We start from the raw sequence: 20,835 nt of genomic DNA, 5'->3' as shown, positions 1-20,835 counted from the left end.
AAATGTAGTGAATGAGGAGACAGTGACATGAGCTAGACAAGTCCATATCATTCAAGATGTTTAGGCCACGGCCAGGAATTTTTAGTTTATTTTAGGTTTAGTAGGAAACCATTGGGGGTTTTAAGCAGGGAAATCAATACAATCCAACTTATGATGTATTAGAAGGGATAGTAATGACATGAAACATCAGGACTGAGATACGACCATTCAGAATGAAGAGCAGCATGTATTCTCAGCGCTATAGGAGTTTAAGGAGGGAGAAATCCTTTTGTTGATGAAACTAGAGGCAGGAAGACAAGTTAGGAGGCTGGTACAGTTGTCCAGATGAGAGATTCTAAAGCTGAACCAAGGTAGGGCGGTGGGGAAGGAGAGGAAAGGAGCTTAAGGGACGTTAAGGGTGTTGGAATCAATTCTATGTAGTCATCGATTGGATAGAGGTGGGATAAAGGGAGAACTCTGTGATATGGCCAAGACTTCTAAGTTGGGGCACTGGGTGGATAGAGGGGCCATTCACTGAGCTAGGGAACATAGTAGGGGATGATGGGGAAAGGGAGGTGCAGAGGGGATGGGAAGAGTTGGGCATGTTGAATTTGAGGTATTGTATAGGTATTTCCGGAATGTGCCAGAGAAGAATAACCTGTGAAGTTGAAATGAGGTATCATGCATGAAGTACCTAGGAGCACTCAGTCAGTGCTCAATGAATGGTAGCTTTTATTGCTACACTATAATCATTACCATTACTATTTCTATTTTAATTATTAATGCTATGTTTAGAACAGTCAGATGAGAAGGTAGTTCTTCATTCCTGAGAGAATGGCCCAGTCCTCTGACCCCTCTCATTTTAGCCTGACTCTGTCGCTGGTGGAAAAGGAACAGAGACTCCTTGTTTTACAAGAAGCTGACTCTGCTCGACGGCAAGAGCTGAGCTCCCTGCGCCAGGACATGCAGGAGGCCCAGGGAGGGCAGAAAGAGCTCAGCGCCCAGGTACTTCCAACCCTGGTTCTGAGCCCAGTTCCTTGGTAGAAGCCTGCTCCTGCAGTGGGGAGCTGACCACTTGGAGTCATGCTGGAACTTCAGCACCCCTAGTAAGAGGGGGAAGCCAGGACTGGGCAGGGTGGGGGCTTGGGAACCTCACCCAAAGTTGAGAACGGCCCCTCTGGGGAACCTGACAGCCCAGAACGTAGTGCCCAAAGGGGCAGAGCTCATGCAAGCCTGGTTCAAGCGTGGCCACGTCCAAGTGTGCTTGGTCTGCTTGACAAGACACAGCAGGGGGAACAAGTATGACTCCAGATCAGGTAGGCAGCACCCAGAGGACTTCCAGGGACTCAGTCTGCTCACAGCAGGATCCACCTTGGGTACAGAGGAAAGATGGAACTGGGAGGGGAAGAGTGTGGGAGTCAGAGCTAGACAGTAGACTGCAGCAGATGAGGACCCTGGTCTACTTGTTAGACAGTCCTGGGTTTGACTCCCAGCGCTACTGCTTCCTGGCTTTGTGAGCATCTGTTTCTTCATCCATAAAACAAGGGTGATAATTCTTAACCATTATAGGATTATATAAAGTGTCAGGAACACAGTAAATATTCAATAAATGGTAGCCATTATTATTGTGACTAGTCATTAGGCTCAGTGTCAGGATTTCAGGCAGAGTTCTAATCATAGCAGGGAGCTGGCATAGTTGCCAGGGGGACCAGGGCCAAAGCCCGTTTGTGTAGCCTAGGCCCATGTTTCAGGAGTCAGTAGGTAGGTATGCAGGTGAGATCTAGGGTAACACTCATTCCAGAGCCCTCCCTACCTGCTGGAGAGCTGAGCCTACTGAAATCCTCTCAGCCCTGATCAAGGTTTGCACAGGGATCGAGTGGGGTGGGGCCTGGGAGCATCCAAAGAGAGGGTATCCACTCCCTGCTCACAGTGACTGCACTTCCTCCCTGGCAGGTGGAATTACTGAAGCAGGAGGTGAGGGAAAAGGAGGCTGACTTTCTGGCCCAGGAAGCACGTCTGCTGGAGGAGCTAGAGACATCTCGAGTAACAGAGCAGCAGCTGCGAGCTTCCTTGTGGGCCCAAGAAGCCAAGGCAGCCCAACTACAGCTGCGACTGCACAGCACGGAGAGCCAGCTGGAGTCACTGGCTGCAGAGCAGCAGCCTGGACACCATGCCCAGGCCCAGCTGGCCAGCCTCTATTCTGTCCTTCAGCAGGCCCTGGGGTCTGTTTGTGAGAGCAGGCCTGAGCTGAGTGGTAGAGGAGACTCTGCTCCCTCCCTCTGGGGTCCTGAGCCTGGTAAGGCAGCCACCCAAGAACTGAGTCCTTTAGGCCAAAGCCAGGCCTAACTCCCAGGGGAGAAGGAAGGGGAATGCACTTCCTTAGGCAATGTTGCATCAAGGCTAAGGCCACACTCTGGAATTAATTCAGTCAGGGTTTGAACCCCAGCTCTGCCATTTGGTAGATGTGTGTCCTTGGGCAAGTCACCTATCCTCTCTGAGCTTGATTTTCTCAACTATAAAATGAGAATGTTAAAAGTACCGACCTCTCAGGATTTGTCTAAGGAGTTAATGAGATTACAGAAGTAAAATAGCTCACACATCCAGGCACTTATTAAATGCCTAACAAATTATAGCTAGCATTATCTAGTGCCCGTCATAGTGCCTGGCACATAGGTATGCAGAAAGTGCGTGATGAGTGAACTGCTGAGAGAGGGTTCTTTGAGGAGAGGAGGGATCAGTGGGAAGGCTAAGGCCATTCTGGGGAGGTATGGCTGTTTCTTTTCATAGTACAGCCAGGTCAGAAGTGTTTCCTCATTTTTCCAGACCGGAATGGAGCTAGGATCCTCATTAAGAGAGGGCCCCTCCTAACGGCTCTCTCAGCTGAGGCGGTGGCATCTGCCCTCCACAAGCTTCATCAAGACCTGTGGAAGACTCAACAGGCCCGGGTATGTTCCTCGGCTCTCCTTCCTTGAACTCTTCATCTCCCCCAAAAAAGACTCATGAAGCAGTTTAACCTGTTTTATTCCTAAGATCAAGTTGGGATGAGTTCCACCTCTATCATTTACTACCTGGCAACCGTGAATAAAGCATTTGGTTTCCCGGGCCTTGGTTTCACTAGTAAAATCGGGCAAATCATACCTGCCTCACAGGGTTGTGAGGATTAAATGAGTGAGGGACTGGAGTGAGCCCTGTAAGTTATACAACGCTGTACAGATGTGTGATATTGTTTTGCATCATTTTTCCTCTCAGCCATAAATTATTCTTGGTGCCAAGACTTCCAAGAAAAACCTGACAAATTAGGGACCACTGAGATTTGAGGTTGCCATTTATGGGAACATTCTAGGCCTAAGACTAAACTAATTGTCCCACAAATTCCACCTTACACTGAACTATCAATCAGTAAAAATTGAGTGCCACTTATTTGCCAGCCACTCTGAGCTGGTGATACAAAAAAGAGACAGACCTGATCTCTGCCCTCAAGAAGGCTCATGACATGGCTGAAGAACCAAATGCATTCTAAGATAAAACAGAACTAATAGAATTAATTGGATCAATAACAGATGCAAAGGATGATAATAGGAGGAAAGGACAATTCATTCTCACTTGGGAAGGGTCCAAAGGAAGGAAGAAGTGACCTTTGAGCTAAGCTTTGAAGTAGGAGCTCGAGAAGAGGAGAGGTGACCCCGGGCTGAGACTTTAACAGGAGTTCTGTTTCAAAAGACACAGATGGGTCAGAAGGGGATTCTAGGCTCCAGTCAGTTGGAGCAGAGCCTGTCATCACTTTGGGGAGCCATTGCACACAAATTCAGAGATAAATAACCCAGCAATCTGGGAGTAGGTCTGTGATGGCAGACCCCAGCAGAAGCTGAGAGAGAGGAGAGAGCTTGGGCCCTGGACTGGGATAACTTGGTAGATGATGAGGACCTTGAGTTTCACCGTAGCCTTTCTTTCCCAGGATGATCTGAGGGACCAGGCGCAGAAGCTGGAACAGCGTCTCACTGATACAGAGGCTGAGAAGAACCAGGTCCACACAGAGCTTCAGGATCTGCAGAGACAGCTGTCCCTGAACCAGGAAGGTGAGAAGCTCAAGGCAGGCAGGGGGATTTGGAGGGAGGAGAGAGGAAAGGCAGGAAGCCCAGAAGGGGCAGGAACAGGCCTAGCAGCCACTCTTTACTGCTTACCCACAACTTTGAGAAGATACCTAGAGGCATCTCCAAAGGGCTGATGACCCCCATGAACTATTTTTCTGCTTTTCTTGGCCTTTGAGGGCCTTCCTAGAAGAAGGGATTAGGAGGAGCAGATTTGGTGAATGGAGAGAAGTTGCTGGCTAGGCTGCCGTTTTGTCTGCAGATTAAAAAACTGGTGACCCAGGGCCAAGACTATGAGAACATTATAAATCTCAGTATCTTTTGTCATTTATCCACGTTACTTTTTTTTTTTTTTGTGAGGAAGATTAGCCCTGAGCTAACATCCAATGCCAATCCTCCTCTTTTTGCTGAGGAAGATTGGCCCTGGGCTAACATCCGTGCCCATCTTCCTCTACTTTTATATGGGACACTACCACAGCATGGCTTGACAAGCGGTGTATCAGTGCACACTGGGATCCGAACCTGTGAACCCCAGGCCACCACAGCAGAGAGCGCGCACTTAACCACTGCGCCACCAGGCTGGCCCCCACATTACTTATTTTTGTCACCTCCAACTATGTCCTCAAAATGATTAACCTTTGACAGCAGAAGGGTGATGGGCTTGTTTGGGAGACAACAAGGAGGGAGAATCTCAGGAGAAAGTATCCGTGCCATAGCTGAGCGCCGGAAAAGGTGGTGACTACCAGGAAAGGAAAGGAGAAGGGAGGCCTTGAGGCTCGAGGCTCTCCTGCAGAAGAGAAGGGGACAACTAGGGAGTGGGCCACACTTGAAAGTCCCCCAGAGGGCTCCCTGAGAGCCACACTATACAGAGAGCTGGGTTCTAGTACATTTCAGAAATGGGGGGCAGCCAGCAGGGCAATCCTGCTCTCTAGGAACCTCTGCAAAATCAGAGAATTGGGGACTGGAAAGGACCTCCAACATCACGTAACTCAGCCCTGTCTGGAACTTAGGGTTGAGGATCTCTACGTGATCGGGATGAGGAAGTGTTGGGATGATTATCAGGCAGTGCCGGAGCTGGGCAGCAGATACAGACACAAGTCTGGAAGCAGCAGGGAGCCTAGACAAACAGCAGCAGCTGGCAGATGGGTGATGTCTTTATGAAACTGGATATAATTCTCTCCTTCTTGGCCTTCTTCCCATTTGATTCTGTTCCCCATCCTTCATCTGCCTCTACATCCCTCTTTTCCTCCACCCACAACCATGCCCTTGCTCCACTACCTCTCTTCTTTCCAAAGAGAAATCCAAGTGGGAAGGAAGACAGAACTCCCTAGAATCTGAGCTGATAGAACTGCATGAAACGGTGGCATCCTTACAGAGTCGCCTACGGCGAGCAGAGCTGCAGAGCATAGAAGCCCAGGTAAGGTGGGGTTGCTTCAGGAGTAGTCCCTCAGGGTCCAGGCTCTAGCTCCCAAGCCTAGAGCCTGTGGTCACACCCATCCATATGTAGTGCCCAGCTTCCTTCAGCAAGTCTTAGTTCCTCTGGCTGTCCCTACATCCCTGAGCTCAGGTCATTATTAAGGCCCCAGTGAATCCTCCTTCAGTTACTTTTTCTGAATTGAGGTTGAGATTTTTGTCCCTTGCCCTGAAGGACAAGAGACTGGGATGGCTCATTTGCACCAGGCTTTCTCCTCTGGGCACAGCAGAGCCCTAGGATGTGGTAGGGATGTTCTTCTACAGTGTCAGCTTAAGTGGAACACGTCAGTTCTTTTTGCCCAAATCCTTGACAATGCTGGTGCCACAGAGCAAGGAAAGGAAGGGCCTGTGTTGGAGTGATAGTATCAGGGAAGTGTAGTCTAAGGTGGTGTTGCATCTTGTTTTCCAGAATGAGCGAGAGTTACTTCAGGCAGCCAAGGAGAACCTGACAGCCCAAGTGGAACATCTGCAAGCATCTGTTGCAGAAGCCAGGGCTCAGGCAAGTGCTGCTGGGGTCCTGGAAGAAGACCTGAGAACTGCTCGCTCAGCCCTAAAACTGAAAAATGAGGAGATGGAGAACGAGCGTGAGAGAGCCCAGGCTCTGCAAGAGCAGGGCGAGCTGAAGGTGGCTCAAGGGAAGGCTTTGCAGGAGAATTTGGCTATCCTGGCCCAGACCCTATCTGAAAGAGAAGGGGAGGTGGAGATTTTGCAGGGAAAAATCCAGGAACTGGAGACGCAACGGGAAATGCAAAAAGCTGCTTTGGAAGTGCTGTCTCTGGACCTAAAGCAGAGGAACCAAGAGGTGGATCTGCAACAAGAACAGATTCAGGAGCTGGAGAAGTGTAGGTCTGTGTTAGAGCATCTGCCCCTGGCCGTGCAGGAGCGAGAGCAAAAGCTGACTGTGCAGAGAGAGCAGATCAAAGAGCTCGAGAAGGATCGAGAGACACAGAGGAACATCTTGGAGCATCAGCTTCTAGAACTTGAGAAGAAGGCCCAAGTGATTGAGTCCCAGAAAGGACAGATTCAGGATCTGAAGAAGCAGTTGGTCACTCTGGAATGCCTGGCCCTGGAACTAGAGGAAAACCATCACAAAATGGAGTGCCAGCAAAAGGCAATTGAGGAGCTGGAGGGCCAGAGGGAAATGCAGAGGGTGGCTCTGACCCACCTTACACTGGACCTAGAGGAAAGGAGCCAGGAGCTGCAGGCGCAAAGCAGCCAGATCCACGAGCTGGAGAGCCACAGCACCCTTCTGGCAAGAGAGCTCCAGGAGAAGGACCAGGAGGTGAAGGCCCAGCGAGAACAGATCGAGGAGCTGCAGAGGCAGAAAGAGCATCTGACTCAGGACGTTGAGAAGAGGGACCAGGAGATGCTGCTGCAGAAGGAGAGGATTCAGGTCCTAGAAGATCAGAGGACGCTGCAGACAAAGATCCTAGAGGACGACCTGGAACAGATCAAGCTGTCCTTAAGAGAGCGAGGCCGGGAGCTGTACTCTCAGAGGCAGCTGATGCAGGAGCGGGCGGAGGAAGGCAAAGGCCAGAGTAAAGCACAGCGTGGGAGCCTAGAGCACCTGAAGCTGATCCTGCGCGATAAGGAGAAAGAGGTGGAATGCCAGCAGGAGCATATCCAGGAGCTTCAGGAGCACAAGGACCAGCTGGAGCAGCAGCTCCAGAGCCTACACAGGAAGGTGGGTGAGACCAGCCTACTCCTGACCCAGCGAGAGCAGGAGATAGTGGTCCTGCAGCGGCACCTGCAGGAAGCCAGGGAACAGGGAGAGCTGAAAGAGCAGTCACTTCAAGGTCAGCTGCAAGAGACCCAGAAGGCCCTGGCCCAGAGGGACGAGGAGCTCGAGACCCTGCAGCACCAACAGCAACAGGCCCAGGGGCAGGAGGAGAGTGTGAAGGAAAAGGCAAGCACACTACAGAGAGCTCTGGAGCAGGCCCATATGACACTGAAAGAGCGCCAGGGAGAGCTTGAGGACTGCAAGGAACATGTGGGAAGGCTCCAGGAAGAGCTGGCAGTGGAGGGACAGCGGGTACAGGCCCTGGAGGAGGTCTTGGGTGACCTAAGGGCTGAGTCTCGGGAGCAGGAGAAGGCTCTGCTGGCCCTCCAGCAACAGTGTGCTGAGCGGGCACAGGAGCATGAGGCGGAGGCCAGGGCCCTGCAGGACAGCTGGCTGCAGGCAGAGGCAATGCTCAAGGAACGGGACCAGGAGCTGGAGGCCCTGCGGGCAGATAGCCAGTCCTCCCAGCATCGGGAGGAGGCTGCCCAGGGCCAGGCTGAGGCTCTACAGGAGGCCCTCAGCAAGGCTCAGGCTGCCCTGCAGGAGAAAGAGCAGCATCTCCTTGGGCAGGCACAACTGAGCCGCAGCCTAGAGGCCAGTACGGCCACCTTGCAGGCTGCCCTGGACTCCTGCCAGGCACAAGCCCGGCAGCTGGAGGAGGCACTGAGGACACGGGAAGATGAGATTCAGGACCGGGATCTCCGACACCGGGAGGCTGTGCAGCAGCTCCAGCAGGCACTTGCCCAGAGGGAGGAAGAGCTGAGACATCAGAAGAAACAAGGGCAGCTGCTGGAGAAGTCTCTGGCCCAGAGGGGCCGAGAGGATGTGATCCAAGAGAAGCAGAATCCGGGGCAAGAGAGAGAAGAGGAAGAGATGAGGGGCCTTCGTGAGAGCCTAAGGGAGCTACAGCTGACTCTAGCCCTAAAGGAAGAGGAGATCCTGGAGCTGAGGGAGGCCCAACAAAGGAAGAGTCTGGAGGACTCACTCTACAGCCACAAAGCCTCCCCAGTGGAGGAGCCCACTACAAAATTGGATTCTTTAGGGCCCAGGCTGCAGCAGGAGCTGGAGCGACTACAGGCAGCCCTGAGGCAGACGGAGGCCAGGGAGATCGAGTGGAGGGAGAAGGCCCAGGACTTGGCGTTGTCCCTGGCCCAGAGCAAGGCCAGTGTCCACAGTCTGCAGGAGGTAGCCGTGTTCCTACAAGCCTCTGTCCTGGACCGGGACTCGGAACAGCAGAGGCTGCAGGTGAGTCACTCCACGGGCACTAAGGACCTGGGGGAGGGAGCCCTGTCCGGCTCAGCTCAGGGGCTGCCTGCCACCCTGGGCTTGTGGCACCTCAGCAGGTGAGAAAGCTGAAATGACGAGCACCTCAACGTAAGTGGAATCAGGTCACTGTGCTAGTCTGGGGGGTACAAAGAGAATAAGACACCCACAGTGCCTGTCATCACAGAGCTCACAGTCTAGTAGATAAGCAATTAGAATGCAGTGCCTGATTATAATTAGTGCCTCACTGGGGAAGTTGAGTGAGGGACACCCAGCCTTCCCTGGGGGTGAGTCACGAAAGGCTTCCTGGTAAAAGTGGTGTTTAAGATGAGATCTGAAGGGACCAGTAAGGAATTAGCCAAGCACTGGTGGAGGAGGAGCTTTCTGAGGAAGAGGAAAAAGGAGGAGAGAGAGCATGGAGTATCTGTGTGGGGAGTTCAGGCTGCTTGGGACATAGCCGGGAGGTTGGCAAGAGAAGAGAGGACAGCAGGCCCCATCATTCAGGGCTTGTAAGTCATGTTAAGGACCTAGGTGACCAGTGGGAAGTAGATGAAGGATTTAGGGCAAGGGAGTGACACAATCAAATATACAGTTCAGAAAGATCGCTCAGGCTGCTGTGTGGAGAAGCAGGAGATCTGGGGAGACCAACTAGGAGGCTGTAATAGAAATCCACGGGAGAGATGGTGACCTAAGAGAGTAAGTGTGGATGGAGACACGTGGGTGGACCTAGATGTTGATAGGACTTCTGGCAATTGATTGGCTAAGAGACGGGGGAGTAAAGAAAGGACAGAAAGAAATCAAACCTCCCGGTTTCTGCTCACTGAGATGAAGAAAGGCAAGTTTGGAAGAGGAGTGGAATGCTGAGTTCAGTTTGGAAATGGAGTGTGGTACCGGTGGGACATGCAAGGGGAGCTGTCCAATGGGCAGATCTGTAAAGTGATCTGAAGTTAAAGGATGAGATTGAGGCTGGCGTGAGACACTGTGGAGTTGTCAGCAGTTATGAATAAGTGGGCTCCTCTAGGTAGAATGTCGAGTGAGAAAGGAAGTGGACCTTACGGTATAACATTTAACCTCAGGATCAGGGGCCATGTCTTAGTCACCTCTGCACCACCAGAACTCAGCACAAGGCCTGCACAGAGTAGGCAGTCAGAAAAGCTAGGTTGACTGTTGGAAATAGAGACTGTTGGACTATCTCTTTTGCCAAGAGTATCCCAGCCCATTTTTCTGGGAAATTGGCTCCACGTCCTGATACCTTGACCTGGGCTGAGCCCCGGAGAGCCCCGTTGGTCATCTCAGACACACAACCCAACAGGGACTTGCTTCTAGGAGCTCACAATGCTCTTCTCTGGTTAAAGTGTGATATGCAGAGAAGAGTTACATTTGTGAACTTTGGAGTCAAGTGTCCGGGTTTGAAATACAGTTCTGCAGTTTATTAGCTGTGTGACCCTAGGTAAGTGCCCTCCCTTCTCTGACCCTTGGTGTTCTCATCGATCAAATAGGGAATGATAGTACCAGCCCCATAGGGCCATTTTGAGTATGAAATGAGATAATAGGTATACAGTGCCTAGGAAGGAAGCGTTCAGTAAGTGGAACTCCTTTCGTATTTCCAGGCCCGTTCTTACAGGCACAGAAAAAGTAAGGTATGTAGCTGGGCAGGACACTTCCTTCCAAACTCTTGGGTTACTGAGCAGTGTTTACTTAATGATGTAGCTCAGGTCAGGGTCCCCCCAACACTCAAGGACACCTTTCAGGCGCAGCCCTTCATCACACTAGTACCATTTTTTATTTTAAGCATTTTACATGCCAGGCACTGTTACTCTCACTTTCTTCCACAACAATCCTGAAGAGTAGGAACTGATATTATCTTCTTGTTACATTTGTGGAATGGCAGTTCAGAGAGGTTAAGTAGCTTGTCCAGGGTTGTACGGCCAGTAAATGGCAGAGGTAGAATTAGATTTAAGCAATCTGACTGTAGAGTGCAGCCTTTTTACAAATAAGCTCTTCCTCTCCCCCAGACGACCTCCACTCACACGTGTGCACTCACTTTATCTGTTCTCTTCTTGACCATTATCATTTATGAAACATAGGGGCCTAGAAAATATTTAGCACTAGGTTCCCCGTTTACCTAAAGGGATTTAACCCCAAAGGCTTGATCTATCCTTCATGGAGCATGTAGTCATTTTACAAATGAGGACATGGGGGTTTAGAGAGAGCTCATGTCTTGACAAAAGTCATATAGGCAATAAGTGGTGACATAATACCCAGCTCTGTGTGACTCCAGAGTCCATGCTCTTTCCATGACACCCCTGTGCTGCAAGTTATGGCTTAGCTCATGGGACCTCTAAAATGAGACAGGTTTTAGTCCTAGCCCACCACGTATCCTTGGGTAGATCCCTCTCTGCTCCTTTGTTTTGTGTATCTGTAAAATGAAAGTTCTACACTAGAATAGCTCAGAGGCGTGAGGAAAAATAAGACTATAACCTGATGAGAAAATTGAACTGGTTTTTATGAGGTTGGAGAGTGGAGTGGGTCTGGATGTGAGGAGGTCATTATGTGATTTTGCTTCATACCTTGACACCCCAGGATGAGTTGGAGCTCACCAGACAGGCTCTGGAGAAGGAGCGGCTCCACAGCCCAGGCCCAACGAGCAGAGCTGAACGGGGGCCCAGAGGAGAGGCTGGTGTACAACTGGGAGAGGTGAGCTGGGGCCTGGTGGGAACAGATGGCCCAGGGGGAGCTCCTGTCCCATTCCCTTGTAATTGGGTCCCTAAAGCCCTGACCTGCCAAATTGGTCCCTTTGCTCTCTGTTCCCCACTTGTCTAAGGGGCTGTCCAGGTGAGAATCACAGGTCTCTCCCACAGGTCTCAGGAGTGGAGGCTGACCCTAGTCCTGGGATGGAGGAGAAGCAGCTATGGGAACAAAGGCTTGAATACCTACAGCAAGCAGTGGCAAGGCTGGAGATTGACCGGAGCAGGCTTCAACGCCACAATGTCCAGCTGCGGACCACCTTGGAGCAGGTAACTTATGCTGTCCTCATCTCCCTCCTCTGGGGTCCAATGGACATGCATCTCCACTTCTCATGCAGCCCCCACAGCAGGGTTGGTAAACTACAGCCCAAGGGCCAAATTTCGCCTGTTGCCTCTTTCTGAAAATAGGATTTTATGGGAACACAGCTATGCTCATTCATTTATGTATTGTCAGTGGCTGCTTGCATGCCAAAATAGTGGAGTTGAATAGTTATGACAGAGATCGAATGGCCCACAAAGCCCAAAATACTACAGAAAATGTCTGCTGACCCTTGCTGCAAAGGTGTGAGAGGCTGGCCCTACCTCTTCTGCCCCAGGAGCACTCAGGGCTGCCCTAGCATGTGCTCTCCTCAGCCCAGGAGCTTAGCTTCTCACAACTGTCATCCCCTTACACTCACACCCACACACGCACTGGCCTCTTCTCAAAAAAGGCAGCTCTGCTGCAGCCCCAGAGCCAAGCCAAGCCCTGATTTCTTGCTTGTATTTTGGCAGGTGGAGCGAGAAAGGAGGAAGCTGAAGAGGGATTCCATGCGCGCATCTCGGACAGGGGTCCTGGATATCAGTGAAGCCACAACATCGTCACCCGCACAACAGGTTTACCTCTTTTTATTGACTGCAGCCTCAGGAGAGCCCAACCCTAGCCACCAGAGCATCTCCCAGGCTACCCTTGCAGGAGGAGACAGTCACTTCAGCCAATCCAGAGAGCCCCTCCTGACTGGGCTCTGCCCCACCCAGCACAGCTCAGTCTGTCCCTGACCTAAGAAGGAGACCTAGCATCAGTGGGTAGAGGTAGAGGCAAGGCTAACAGCCCTGCATTTTGAGGAACTCACTCACTGATGTCTAATTTACCTGCTCCCAGACCAGTGTCTCAGGCTCACCCAGGAGCAGGGCTCACTGGGCTTCTGGTCAGAATTCCTGGTGTGTGGGTGTTGGGTGGTGCTTGCCAGACCCTGATGTGCCTGGGAGCTTGACAGAAGCTTTGGAGACCTCTTAGACCTCCTTGCCCCTTATAATACTGAATATACAAGATTAGGGTCCATGGTAATTCCTGGGGCCAGTGTCTCTTTTTTGGGTAAGGATTTTGGGGAAGATTCCCCAAACCAGCACTCTTTTAGCTGAGTTATGCCCAGCAATAAATAGCCCTGCTGCCTGGCAGGGAGGGATTGTTTCTGATGGCTGAGCATCTCCCAGCTCTCCATCCGCCTTCCTTTAATGAAAGCCTCCCAAGGGCAAGCACCTTGTCTTACTTCCTCTCTGCGTCCTTAGCTCACAGCCCAGGGCTAGCGCAAAGGAGATGTGTGGTGTACTTCTGTGATGAAGAGGTGCCTCAAAGAAGGCAATGCCATCCAAGCCTTTTGGACGTTTGGCATCAGGTCTCTGTGAGCATCACCCATTAGTTTTGTTTGGGCCCTCCTGGGCCTCTCCTTGCCCCAGGGCTGTGGTGTCCCATAGAGTTCAGTCTGAGTTCAGGCACTTCTGGCCGATAGCCCTTGCCCTGGCCCCCAGGATTGTGATAAGCTGGCTGAGAATGCCTGCAGAACCCCTGGGGTAGGAAGGCCTGTTCCAACATGAGTGGCATTTGTCTTCCACAGGATGGAAGAGGAGGACAGAAGCGCTCCTCAGATGCCAAGCACATGGTTGAACTGCAGAAAGAGGTATGTTCTGGAAAGATCCATTTTCTAAGCCCCTTTTCCCTCCTTTGTACTCAGGCAACAAAGCTTTAGTGTCTGCTGTGTGCTTGGCCCTTTGTGCACCTCCAGCAGGGAGAGGGGAAATAGTTCCTGCCTCAGAGAACTTTCGTCTACATGGGAGGGAAGAAGAGCCCAGTCCCAACTCAACCTCCTGTGTGCTTAGGGTGGGGGTGGGGAAGAAAGCATGTGCCAGGCCCCAGCCCTCCAGGTTCCTACTTAGGAAGGGAAAGGGAAAGGAAAAGGAAGAGGGCTGAGCAGCAGACAGAAGATTCTAGGAGGACAGACTAAAGCAAGCAGAAGCATCCTGGCCTCCTCTGCCCTCAGGTGCACCCTTGCAGGCACCCTTGTTGCCAGCACACCGGCAGAGTAGCCTGGCACCAGCGCCAGGATCCATACCTCAGAGCTCAGATCAAGCTACCACACACAGGCCTTCTTGCCTCCTAGGCCTCACCTAAAGGTTCACCCTGTCTTTCAAGGCCCAGGAGTAATAAGAACTCTGGAATTTTTATTTCTGAGTCTGTTTCAGAAATCAATAGTCACTACTGGCACGGCCTGACTGTACAGCTAGACCTAAGCTATTACTTTGAATTCATACAAAGCAATCCCTGAGACAGGGCCCAGACTAGGGTGAGGCAGGAGAGGCACCTTGAGTGTAGAATTTAAGGAGGTGCTCACTGTCGACCTGAAGTGTCTCCTTAAATTCTGCACCCTGGGAGCCTCTCTTGCCTCATCCTAGTCCCAGACCTGCCCTGAGCGCCCAATAACTTCACCTCTTGGTAGTTTCACTATATCCGTCTGAGAAATGGGAGGATTAATCAATGATTCTCTACCCTGCTGCACATTAGAACCACCTGGGGAGCTTTGAAAAAATGCTGATGCCCAGGCCTCACCCCAGTCTAATTAAGTCAGAATATTTCTTAAAAGCTTCCAAAAGCAGCACAATGGAACTTTCTACAGCGATTAAAATATTCTGTATCTTGATTGGGTTAGTGGTTATACATGGGTATGTACATTATCAAACTTGTCAAAGTGTACACTTAAAATCTGGGCATGTTATTACATGTAAATTATCCCTCAATAGAGTTGATGAATATTTTTGTTGTTGTTATTGTTTTTAAGCTCCCTATTTGAGTCTCCTGTGCAGCCAGGGTTGAGAATCACTGGATTCTTTATGATTCCCAAGGGCCCCTCCGCCAAACCCTGTAAAGCCTGATCCTGAGATTCATGGATGTGGTAGTTGATTCAAATGCTGTTCTCATAAGAGCCACAGGAGCGGAGCAGGAAAAGCTGGGGCACCTTCAAGGCCCTCAATTACTCTCTCCCTCTTGGTTTTCCTGTCCACCAGGTGGCCCTGCTGCGAGCTCAGCTGGCCTTGGAGCGGAAGCAGAAGCAAGACTACATTGCTCGCTCAGTACAGACCAGCCGTGAGCTAGCAGGCCTGCACCACAGCCTCTCCCACTCCCTTCTTGCTGTGGCCCAGGACCCTGAGGCCACTGTCCTGGAGGCTGAGACCCGCAAGCTGGACGAGTCCCTGACTCAAAGTCTGACATCCCCAGGACCAGTCCTGCTATGCCCCAGCCCTAGCCCCAGTGCTACCCAAGCCACCTCCAGGTAGCAGCCTCAGCCAGGGAAGGATACAGGCCAGCCTGGGAGCACACTGACAGACAGATGGCTGTAGAGTGGGTCATGGCTCCTCCACACAGCTGCAGATTTGCCAAAGGGAAGGTCTGGCTCTCTTACCCAACCTGGGAGACCTACAAGGCTGGAGGAAGGCCCCAACTCACATGGGAATGAGGCAAAGTACACTTGCCTGCTAGCCTACGGAGTCACCCAGATGAGTACCTTGCCCTGGCCAAGGGGCACCTGCTGCCTCCCGTCTAGAATTTATTGTCCCAGCACTTCACCCTCTCTTTCACCCTCCCCTTCAACAATAAACTCTGAGTCTTTGCGTTTGTTCTCTGCTGCTGTCTCCACTTGTGTAGCTGGGCATCTATTAAGGAAGAATTTGCTGAAGATTCCCATCAGGTGGCATGTTTTGTCATCTGCCTGCATTCTGGTAGAGAAGGGTTACAGAAGATACAGAAGATAAAGCCCCTGTCCACAAGGAGCTTGAGTCCAGTTGACAAGGACAGACGGACACCCCTCAGTGAGTCAGAGACAGTTCTGTGAGCTGACTAGAAGTGCTGTAGAAATTCCAGGGACTGAGGAAGGAAGGCATGAACTAGCCCTCGAAGGATGGAGAGGAGTTGGGAACGGTTGCTAAGCATTCTGGTGAGAAGATTGGTCTGCCCATGGCCCAGTGTGTTGGGGCTGAGGTTGGATGGGTAGGGAGAGAGGTTATAGAGGGCCTTGGGATCTAGATTTGAACTCATGGATAATGAGGAACCATCAAATGTTCTTGACTTAAAACACGTTCTGGGGCTTCAAAAACACTTGAGTTGACGTTTGGCTGACATCACTGGAGTTCAGAAGCGCCATCTGGCCTCATTCCCCTTCTGCTCTGGGTGAATGTCCTTGGGGTGTCCTTTCCTGCGCCTATCAGCTGGAACTGACTCTGGTACCCTGTAGTACAACCATGTGTCAAGCCAGTAAGGAGGACGGACTATGGCAGAACTTGTCGCTTATGGACTGGCCATGGTGGAGGCAGTCTGGACAAACCCAGTTCACAGGCTTGAGACCTATTATTGGCAACTTCCTCAAAGCCTAAGAGAGAACAGTTTTCTTTAAAGAAGCAGGGCATGACCTTCCTCTGGCCCTCCAACCGTAATCTGGAATTCCTCTTCCCTGAGCCTGGGGATGGAGCTAAGGCCCAGCTAAGAATGTGGGGGTTTAAGAGCAGCACCCAACTCACCCAGACCTACTCACTAGGACTCAGGGCCCATTGTATCCCATCATACCACACAGAGTGGAAATGGGGCTGTTCACAACCGCTGGAGCTTTGTTCCAAAAACCCATGCATTGGGGCCGGCCCCGTGGCACAAGCGGTTAAGTGCACGCGCTCAGCTTTGGCGGCCTGGGGTTCACAGGTTTGGATCCCAGGCGCACACTGACACACCACTTGTCACGCCATGCTGTGGTGCCATCCCATATAAAGTAGAGGAAGATGGGCACAGATGTTAGCTCAGGGCCAATCTTCCTCGGCAAAAAAAGAGGAGGATTGGCATCGGATGTTAGCTCAGGGCTGATCTCCCTCACAAAAAAAAAAAAGAAAAAACCATGCATGAGACTCAGCAACAGATGCTTAATAAAAAGTTACAGTTCAGAACCCCACAGAACTAGACTAGGGCCCCAGATATCTGTAGGTCGTAAGCCAAGGCCTCAAGCCCTACATACCTTCTGGGAGCAAGAGAGAGAGCTTCCAGCAGATTCCAGAAAGGCATTTTAGAGCTGCCAAGCAAGGTCTTCGTTCAGGAATAAACAAATCTCTATTTGCTCTTCCCTCCCATCCAACCCTCAGGAACCCCACCCCCACTGTAGACCTCACGCTAGGGTCTCCCCTCCCCACCAGATATTCAGGTTGAGGTAAGCCTTCACTTCAAGTGTAGACTGTGTCCTTGCTCTCACACTCTAGCTTGTGGATGATTTTCTGCTGCAACTGTCTAAAGTACTTTCTTTGACCAATAGTAGTATTGTCTCTGTGGAAGGTCAGACTAGAAATGGTGCCAATTATTCTCATCAGCTCCAAACTCAGAGAGACCTGAAGTGGAGAAGCATGAAAGAAAGAGAGTGGGTCTTCCAGGCAGGACCCAACCTTGCCTAAGGGCATCAGGCCAGAGCTTCCTTTCGTCTTGTCACATGCCACAGGGCGTAACCAGAGCAGTGAATCCTGCAGTTGGGAAATGCCCCTGACCAGCTAGCTCTCATGGATGTACTTGAGGATGGTGTGATTGATTACCAGAGCGTGGGGGAAAAGGTCAGAGCTTGAGCACAGAGGTCTTCTCCTTTCATGACACTTTCCCATCTCTCCCACCTTCTCTTTGTCTGCTTTGATAGAGGCTGGTATAGGGCAAAAAATCCTGAGAGCAGAAGGGGACAAGAGTTGAGTCAGAGTCTGGGCAATGTTCTTGTTACCAGGGAGTGTGTGGGTCTGGTGGGTGCAGCACCCTGTTCTCTCAACAAGCCTCCATGCTTTGCATGTTAGAGCAACGATCACTACATCACAACCTAATTACCTTTGCTCATCGCTTCCCGACATGGGACCAGCAGCAGCTTGAAGGCAGAAGAGCTGCCTGGCACAAAGTAGAGAAGGAAAAGCTGGTGGTATATGTTGGGGTGAGGGCAGTGGGGAGTGTGCAATCACAGACTGTAGAGTGAGGTGATGAACATTTACACCAAAAAGCCAAGGGCTGTCTGTTCCAGGCCCGGGGCTTCCACCAGTCACGCCACCTGTTGAGAGGGCCATTGCAGCCCATGCTACATCTGGAGGTTTCAACGACACCAACAGCATGTGGGTGTTCTTGCCAGGTTGTGGGCGTTCTCAGGTGCATTACGTGCAGGGAGGTTCCCTTGCTCATGTTGTTCTCAGAGCCTGGCAGTGGGGCCTAGTTCATTCTGCCCAGATAGGAAAGGAAGTCAGCAAGGCATTGGGGCTCACAGCCTGGCACTGCTCACCATCCTCACCTCCTGCCCCCACCGGAGCATAGTGTGGTGCTCATCGATGGTTATCTCATACTCCAAAGACTTCAGATTCCCTGAGTTCCCCACTGTATAGCACAGGACTGTCATGGGCGGGTCTCAGAGTCTGGCTGTGGCCTGGGATCAGCTGGAGTAGTTCCTCCTTGGCCAGCTGGAATTGAGTTAGGTTTTCTAACATCAGTGCCTATGGAGAAGAGCACAGACCATTTATCACTTCACTCCCATGTTCTAGCACAGAGAGGAGGCTGGGCCCCATTGGGCCCCATTGGCCCCATATTGAGCAGCCACAGAGCCTCTGCAGCTCTGGAGTCAGCAGCAGAACTTCCAGAAGTACCTGTGAAGGTGGGGATACCTCACTCACAAAAGTAGCAAGGCAACCCCCAGCCTAAGATTTTGCATGCAGGCCTCATCTCAGCCCCTGGCACAGGACCCTTATCAGTTCATTTCTTTAGTTGTTTCACCTCAGGACAGATGACACCTTTAGCTGTTCCCCCTCTGCAACACCTCAGCTCTTACCTCTTTTTTTCTTTTTTTTTTTTTTTTGGTTTATTGTGGTAACATTGGTTTATAACATTGTATAAATTTCAGGTGTACATCGTTATACTTCTATTTTGCACAGATTACATCATCATCTCATGTTCACCACCCAAATACTAATTACAACCCATCACCACACACATGTACCGAATTATCCCTTTCACCCTCCTCCCTCCCCCCTTCCCCTCTGGTAACCACCAATCCAATCTCTGTCTCTATGTGTTTGTTTGTTGTTATTATCTACTACTTAATGAGTGAGATCATATGATATTTGACCTTCTTTCTCTGACTTATTTCACTTTGCATAATACCCTCAGTGTCCATCCATGTTGTCACAAATGGCTGGATTTCATCATTTCTTATGGCTGAGTAGTATTCCATTGTGTATATATACCACATCTTCTTTATCCATCTTCCCTTGATGGGCACTTAGGTTGCTTCCATGTCTTGGCTATTGTGAATAACGCTGCAATGAACAGACGGGTGCATGTATCTTTACGCATTGGCGTTTTCATGTTCTTTGGATAAACACCCCGCAGTGGAATAGCTGGATCGTATGGTAGTTCTATCCTTAATTTTTTGAGGAATCTCCATACTGTTTTCCATAGTGGGTACACCAGTTTGCACTCCCACCAGCAGTGTATGAGAGTTCCCTTCTCTCCACATCCTCTCCAACACTTGTTTTTTCCTGTCTTGTTAATTATAGCCATTCTGACGGGCGTGAGGTGATATCTCATTGTAGTTTTGATTTGCATTTCCAGGATAATTAATGATACCTCTTACCTCTTGACCCACTAACCACCTACTCACTCCCAGGGAGTAGCTGAGCTCTGTGCAAACGCTGTGTCCTGAAAAGCAGGGGAATGGTGAGCAGGGGCTGTCAGTGTGCTCCAAGCAATGAGGTCCCTCTATGTGATCTTCGGGCACAGCAGGGCGAGGGTGTGCGCTCAGCTCTACTCACCACACTTCGATAGTAGGCAAGGGCTTAGTAGGAAGGACAAGAACATGGGGCCTCAAGGCCCTGTGGCCCTGGAATTTACTCCCTCTACCCTGCTGGATCCAGGGTTTGCCTGGACCCAGATGGAGGTGAAGATGAGAAGTGAGGCTTTCCAGAGAAGATAGGACTGCACTCCCTGGCCCCACTGATCTCACTCAATTCATTTACATCAGTAGTTTGTCACAGAGTGGACATTATGACCTCTTTTTCTTAGTCCTGTGTTACCAATACCACCAGCTCTTCATATGCCTTTATGGGGGCCTGAAGCTTGGCAGAGGTGCCAGGGTTTGTAGGTAAAATGTTGGATGTGTCAGGGGTCAGAAGCGAGATGTGAGTCTCTGCTAAGGCTCTGTGGCATGTCCACTTGAGAGTGGATGCTCCTTGTTCCAAGCACATGGTCATTTGTGTGGAGGCAGGGAGGAGGACAAGAATTACTATTCAAATTCTTCTTTAATTACTACTAGTTGTTGAGGTGAGGGAATCAGGGAAGGCTTTTATTCAGTGCCTGATAATCCATACATTGCTCCTGTACTCCTGTTTTGGTTTCCTGTCATAATCTCTCCTGTATCTGAATATGCCAGCCCTACCAGTCAGATCCAAGGGTCTAAGTACGGCTTGTTGCTGAGCAAGAGTAGTCTCAATTGGAGCTGGCTGATTCCCTTGCCTTCTGCTGTTGCATTATGGCTCAACAAGTCATGCTGGAACCTTTGGATATAACTCTCTTCCTTGTGTAAGGGCCCATCTCTTCAGCTTGTCTGCCCAATCCCAAATAGAGAAACCTTGTGGATGAGATCAGGTGAGCTGGTTGCTGCCCCCTACCCCTAATCCAGCTTTTCATTCATTTGGCAAATACTCATTAAACCTGTGTGTCATGAAGCTCCACAATGAGCACTGAAAGGAGGATCTCATCTTCTCCAGGGAAGATAGAGCCTGGACATAGACAAACATTCGCAGAGAGACCCGGATGCCCAGAAGGACTGGCCACTCACGATGAGGCCAGGGAAAGTGTCACAGAACATCTTGGAGGAAGAGAGGGCTTGAGGGCCCTTTCAAAGTGTTTGCCAAGCCGACTGGATACACTTGATATATGGAGTCAAATGGTGCACCTACGGGTCCCAGGAGCAATGGCAGGCTCTTGGAGTTGTACCGGCTAGCCCATTCAGGTTAGAGCTTTCTCACCAAAGAGCTGAAACATTGGCCACAGGTGAGCACCAAGGCAGCCCCCAAGCCTAAAGCCCACCATGAAGGCTTCATTCCTGTCCCATGGGACAATGCACAGGGCAAATGGCAGGCTGACTCAGACACTAAGCACTGGGAAAAGGGAGCACTCCATAGGGTGCTATGGTCACAGACTCCACTAGCATCC

The 20,835-nt window shown here is 50.8% G+C and overlaps 1 protein-coding gene across 6 annotated transcripts in view; it reads left to right on the top strand.

Moving 5' to 3' along the window:
* Positions 1-15,254, top strand: part of CEP250 (centrosomal protein 250) — a 44,510-nt gene extending 29,256 nt beyond the window's left edge. For all 6 annotated transcript variants that reach the window (XM_087445347.1, XM_087445348.1, XM_004430477.3 and 3 more), the window contains 11 exons: positions 846-984; positions 1,933-2,275; positions 2,803-2,924; positions 3,935-4,055; positions 5,363-5,484; positions 5,950-8,565; positions 11,167-11,280; positions 11,445-11,600; positions 12,102-12,203; positions 13,202-13,264; positions 14,646-15,254. In XM_087445347.1, the coding sequence (XP_087301473.1) occupies positions 846-984; positions 1,933-2,275; positions 2,803-2,924; positions 3,935-4,055; positions 5,363-5,484; positions 5,950-8,565; positions 11,167-11,280; positions 11,445-11,600; positions 12,102-12,203; positions 13,202-13,264; positions 14,646-14,915 (4,168 nt within the window). In that variant the 3' untranslated portion in view covers positions 14,916-15,254. The remainder of the gene's footprint in view (positions 1-845; positions 985-1,932; positions 2,276-2,802; positions 2,925-3,934; positions 4,056-5,362; positions 5,485-5,949; positions 8,566-11,166; positions 11,281-11,444; positions 11,601-12,101; positions 12,204-13,201; positions 13,265-14,645) is intronic.
* The last annotated feature ends 5,581 nt before the right edge of the window (positions 15,255-20,835 follow it).

Source organism: Ceratotherium simum, chromosome 21 (assembly GCF_057802395.1).
Source record: "Ceratotherium simum simum isolate JZ-2026a chromosome 21, ASM5780239v1, whole genome shotgun sequence".
NCBI lineage: Eukaryota > Metazoa > Chordata > Mammalia > Perissodactyla > Rhinocerotidae > Ceratotherium > Ceratotherium simum.
Note: the sequence above shows the minus strand (reverse complement) of the source record. Positions and strands in the feature narration are given on the sequence as shown.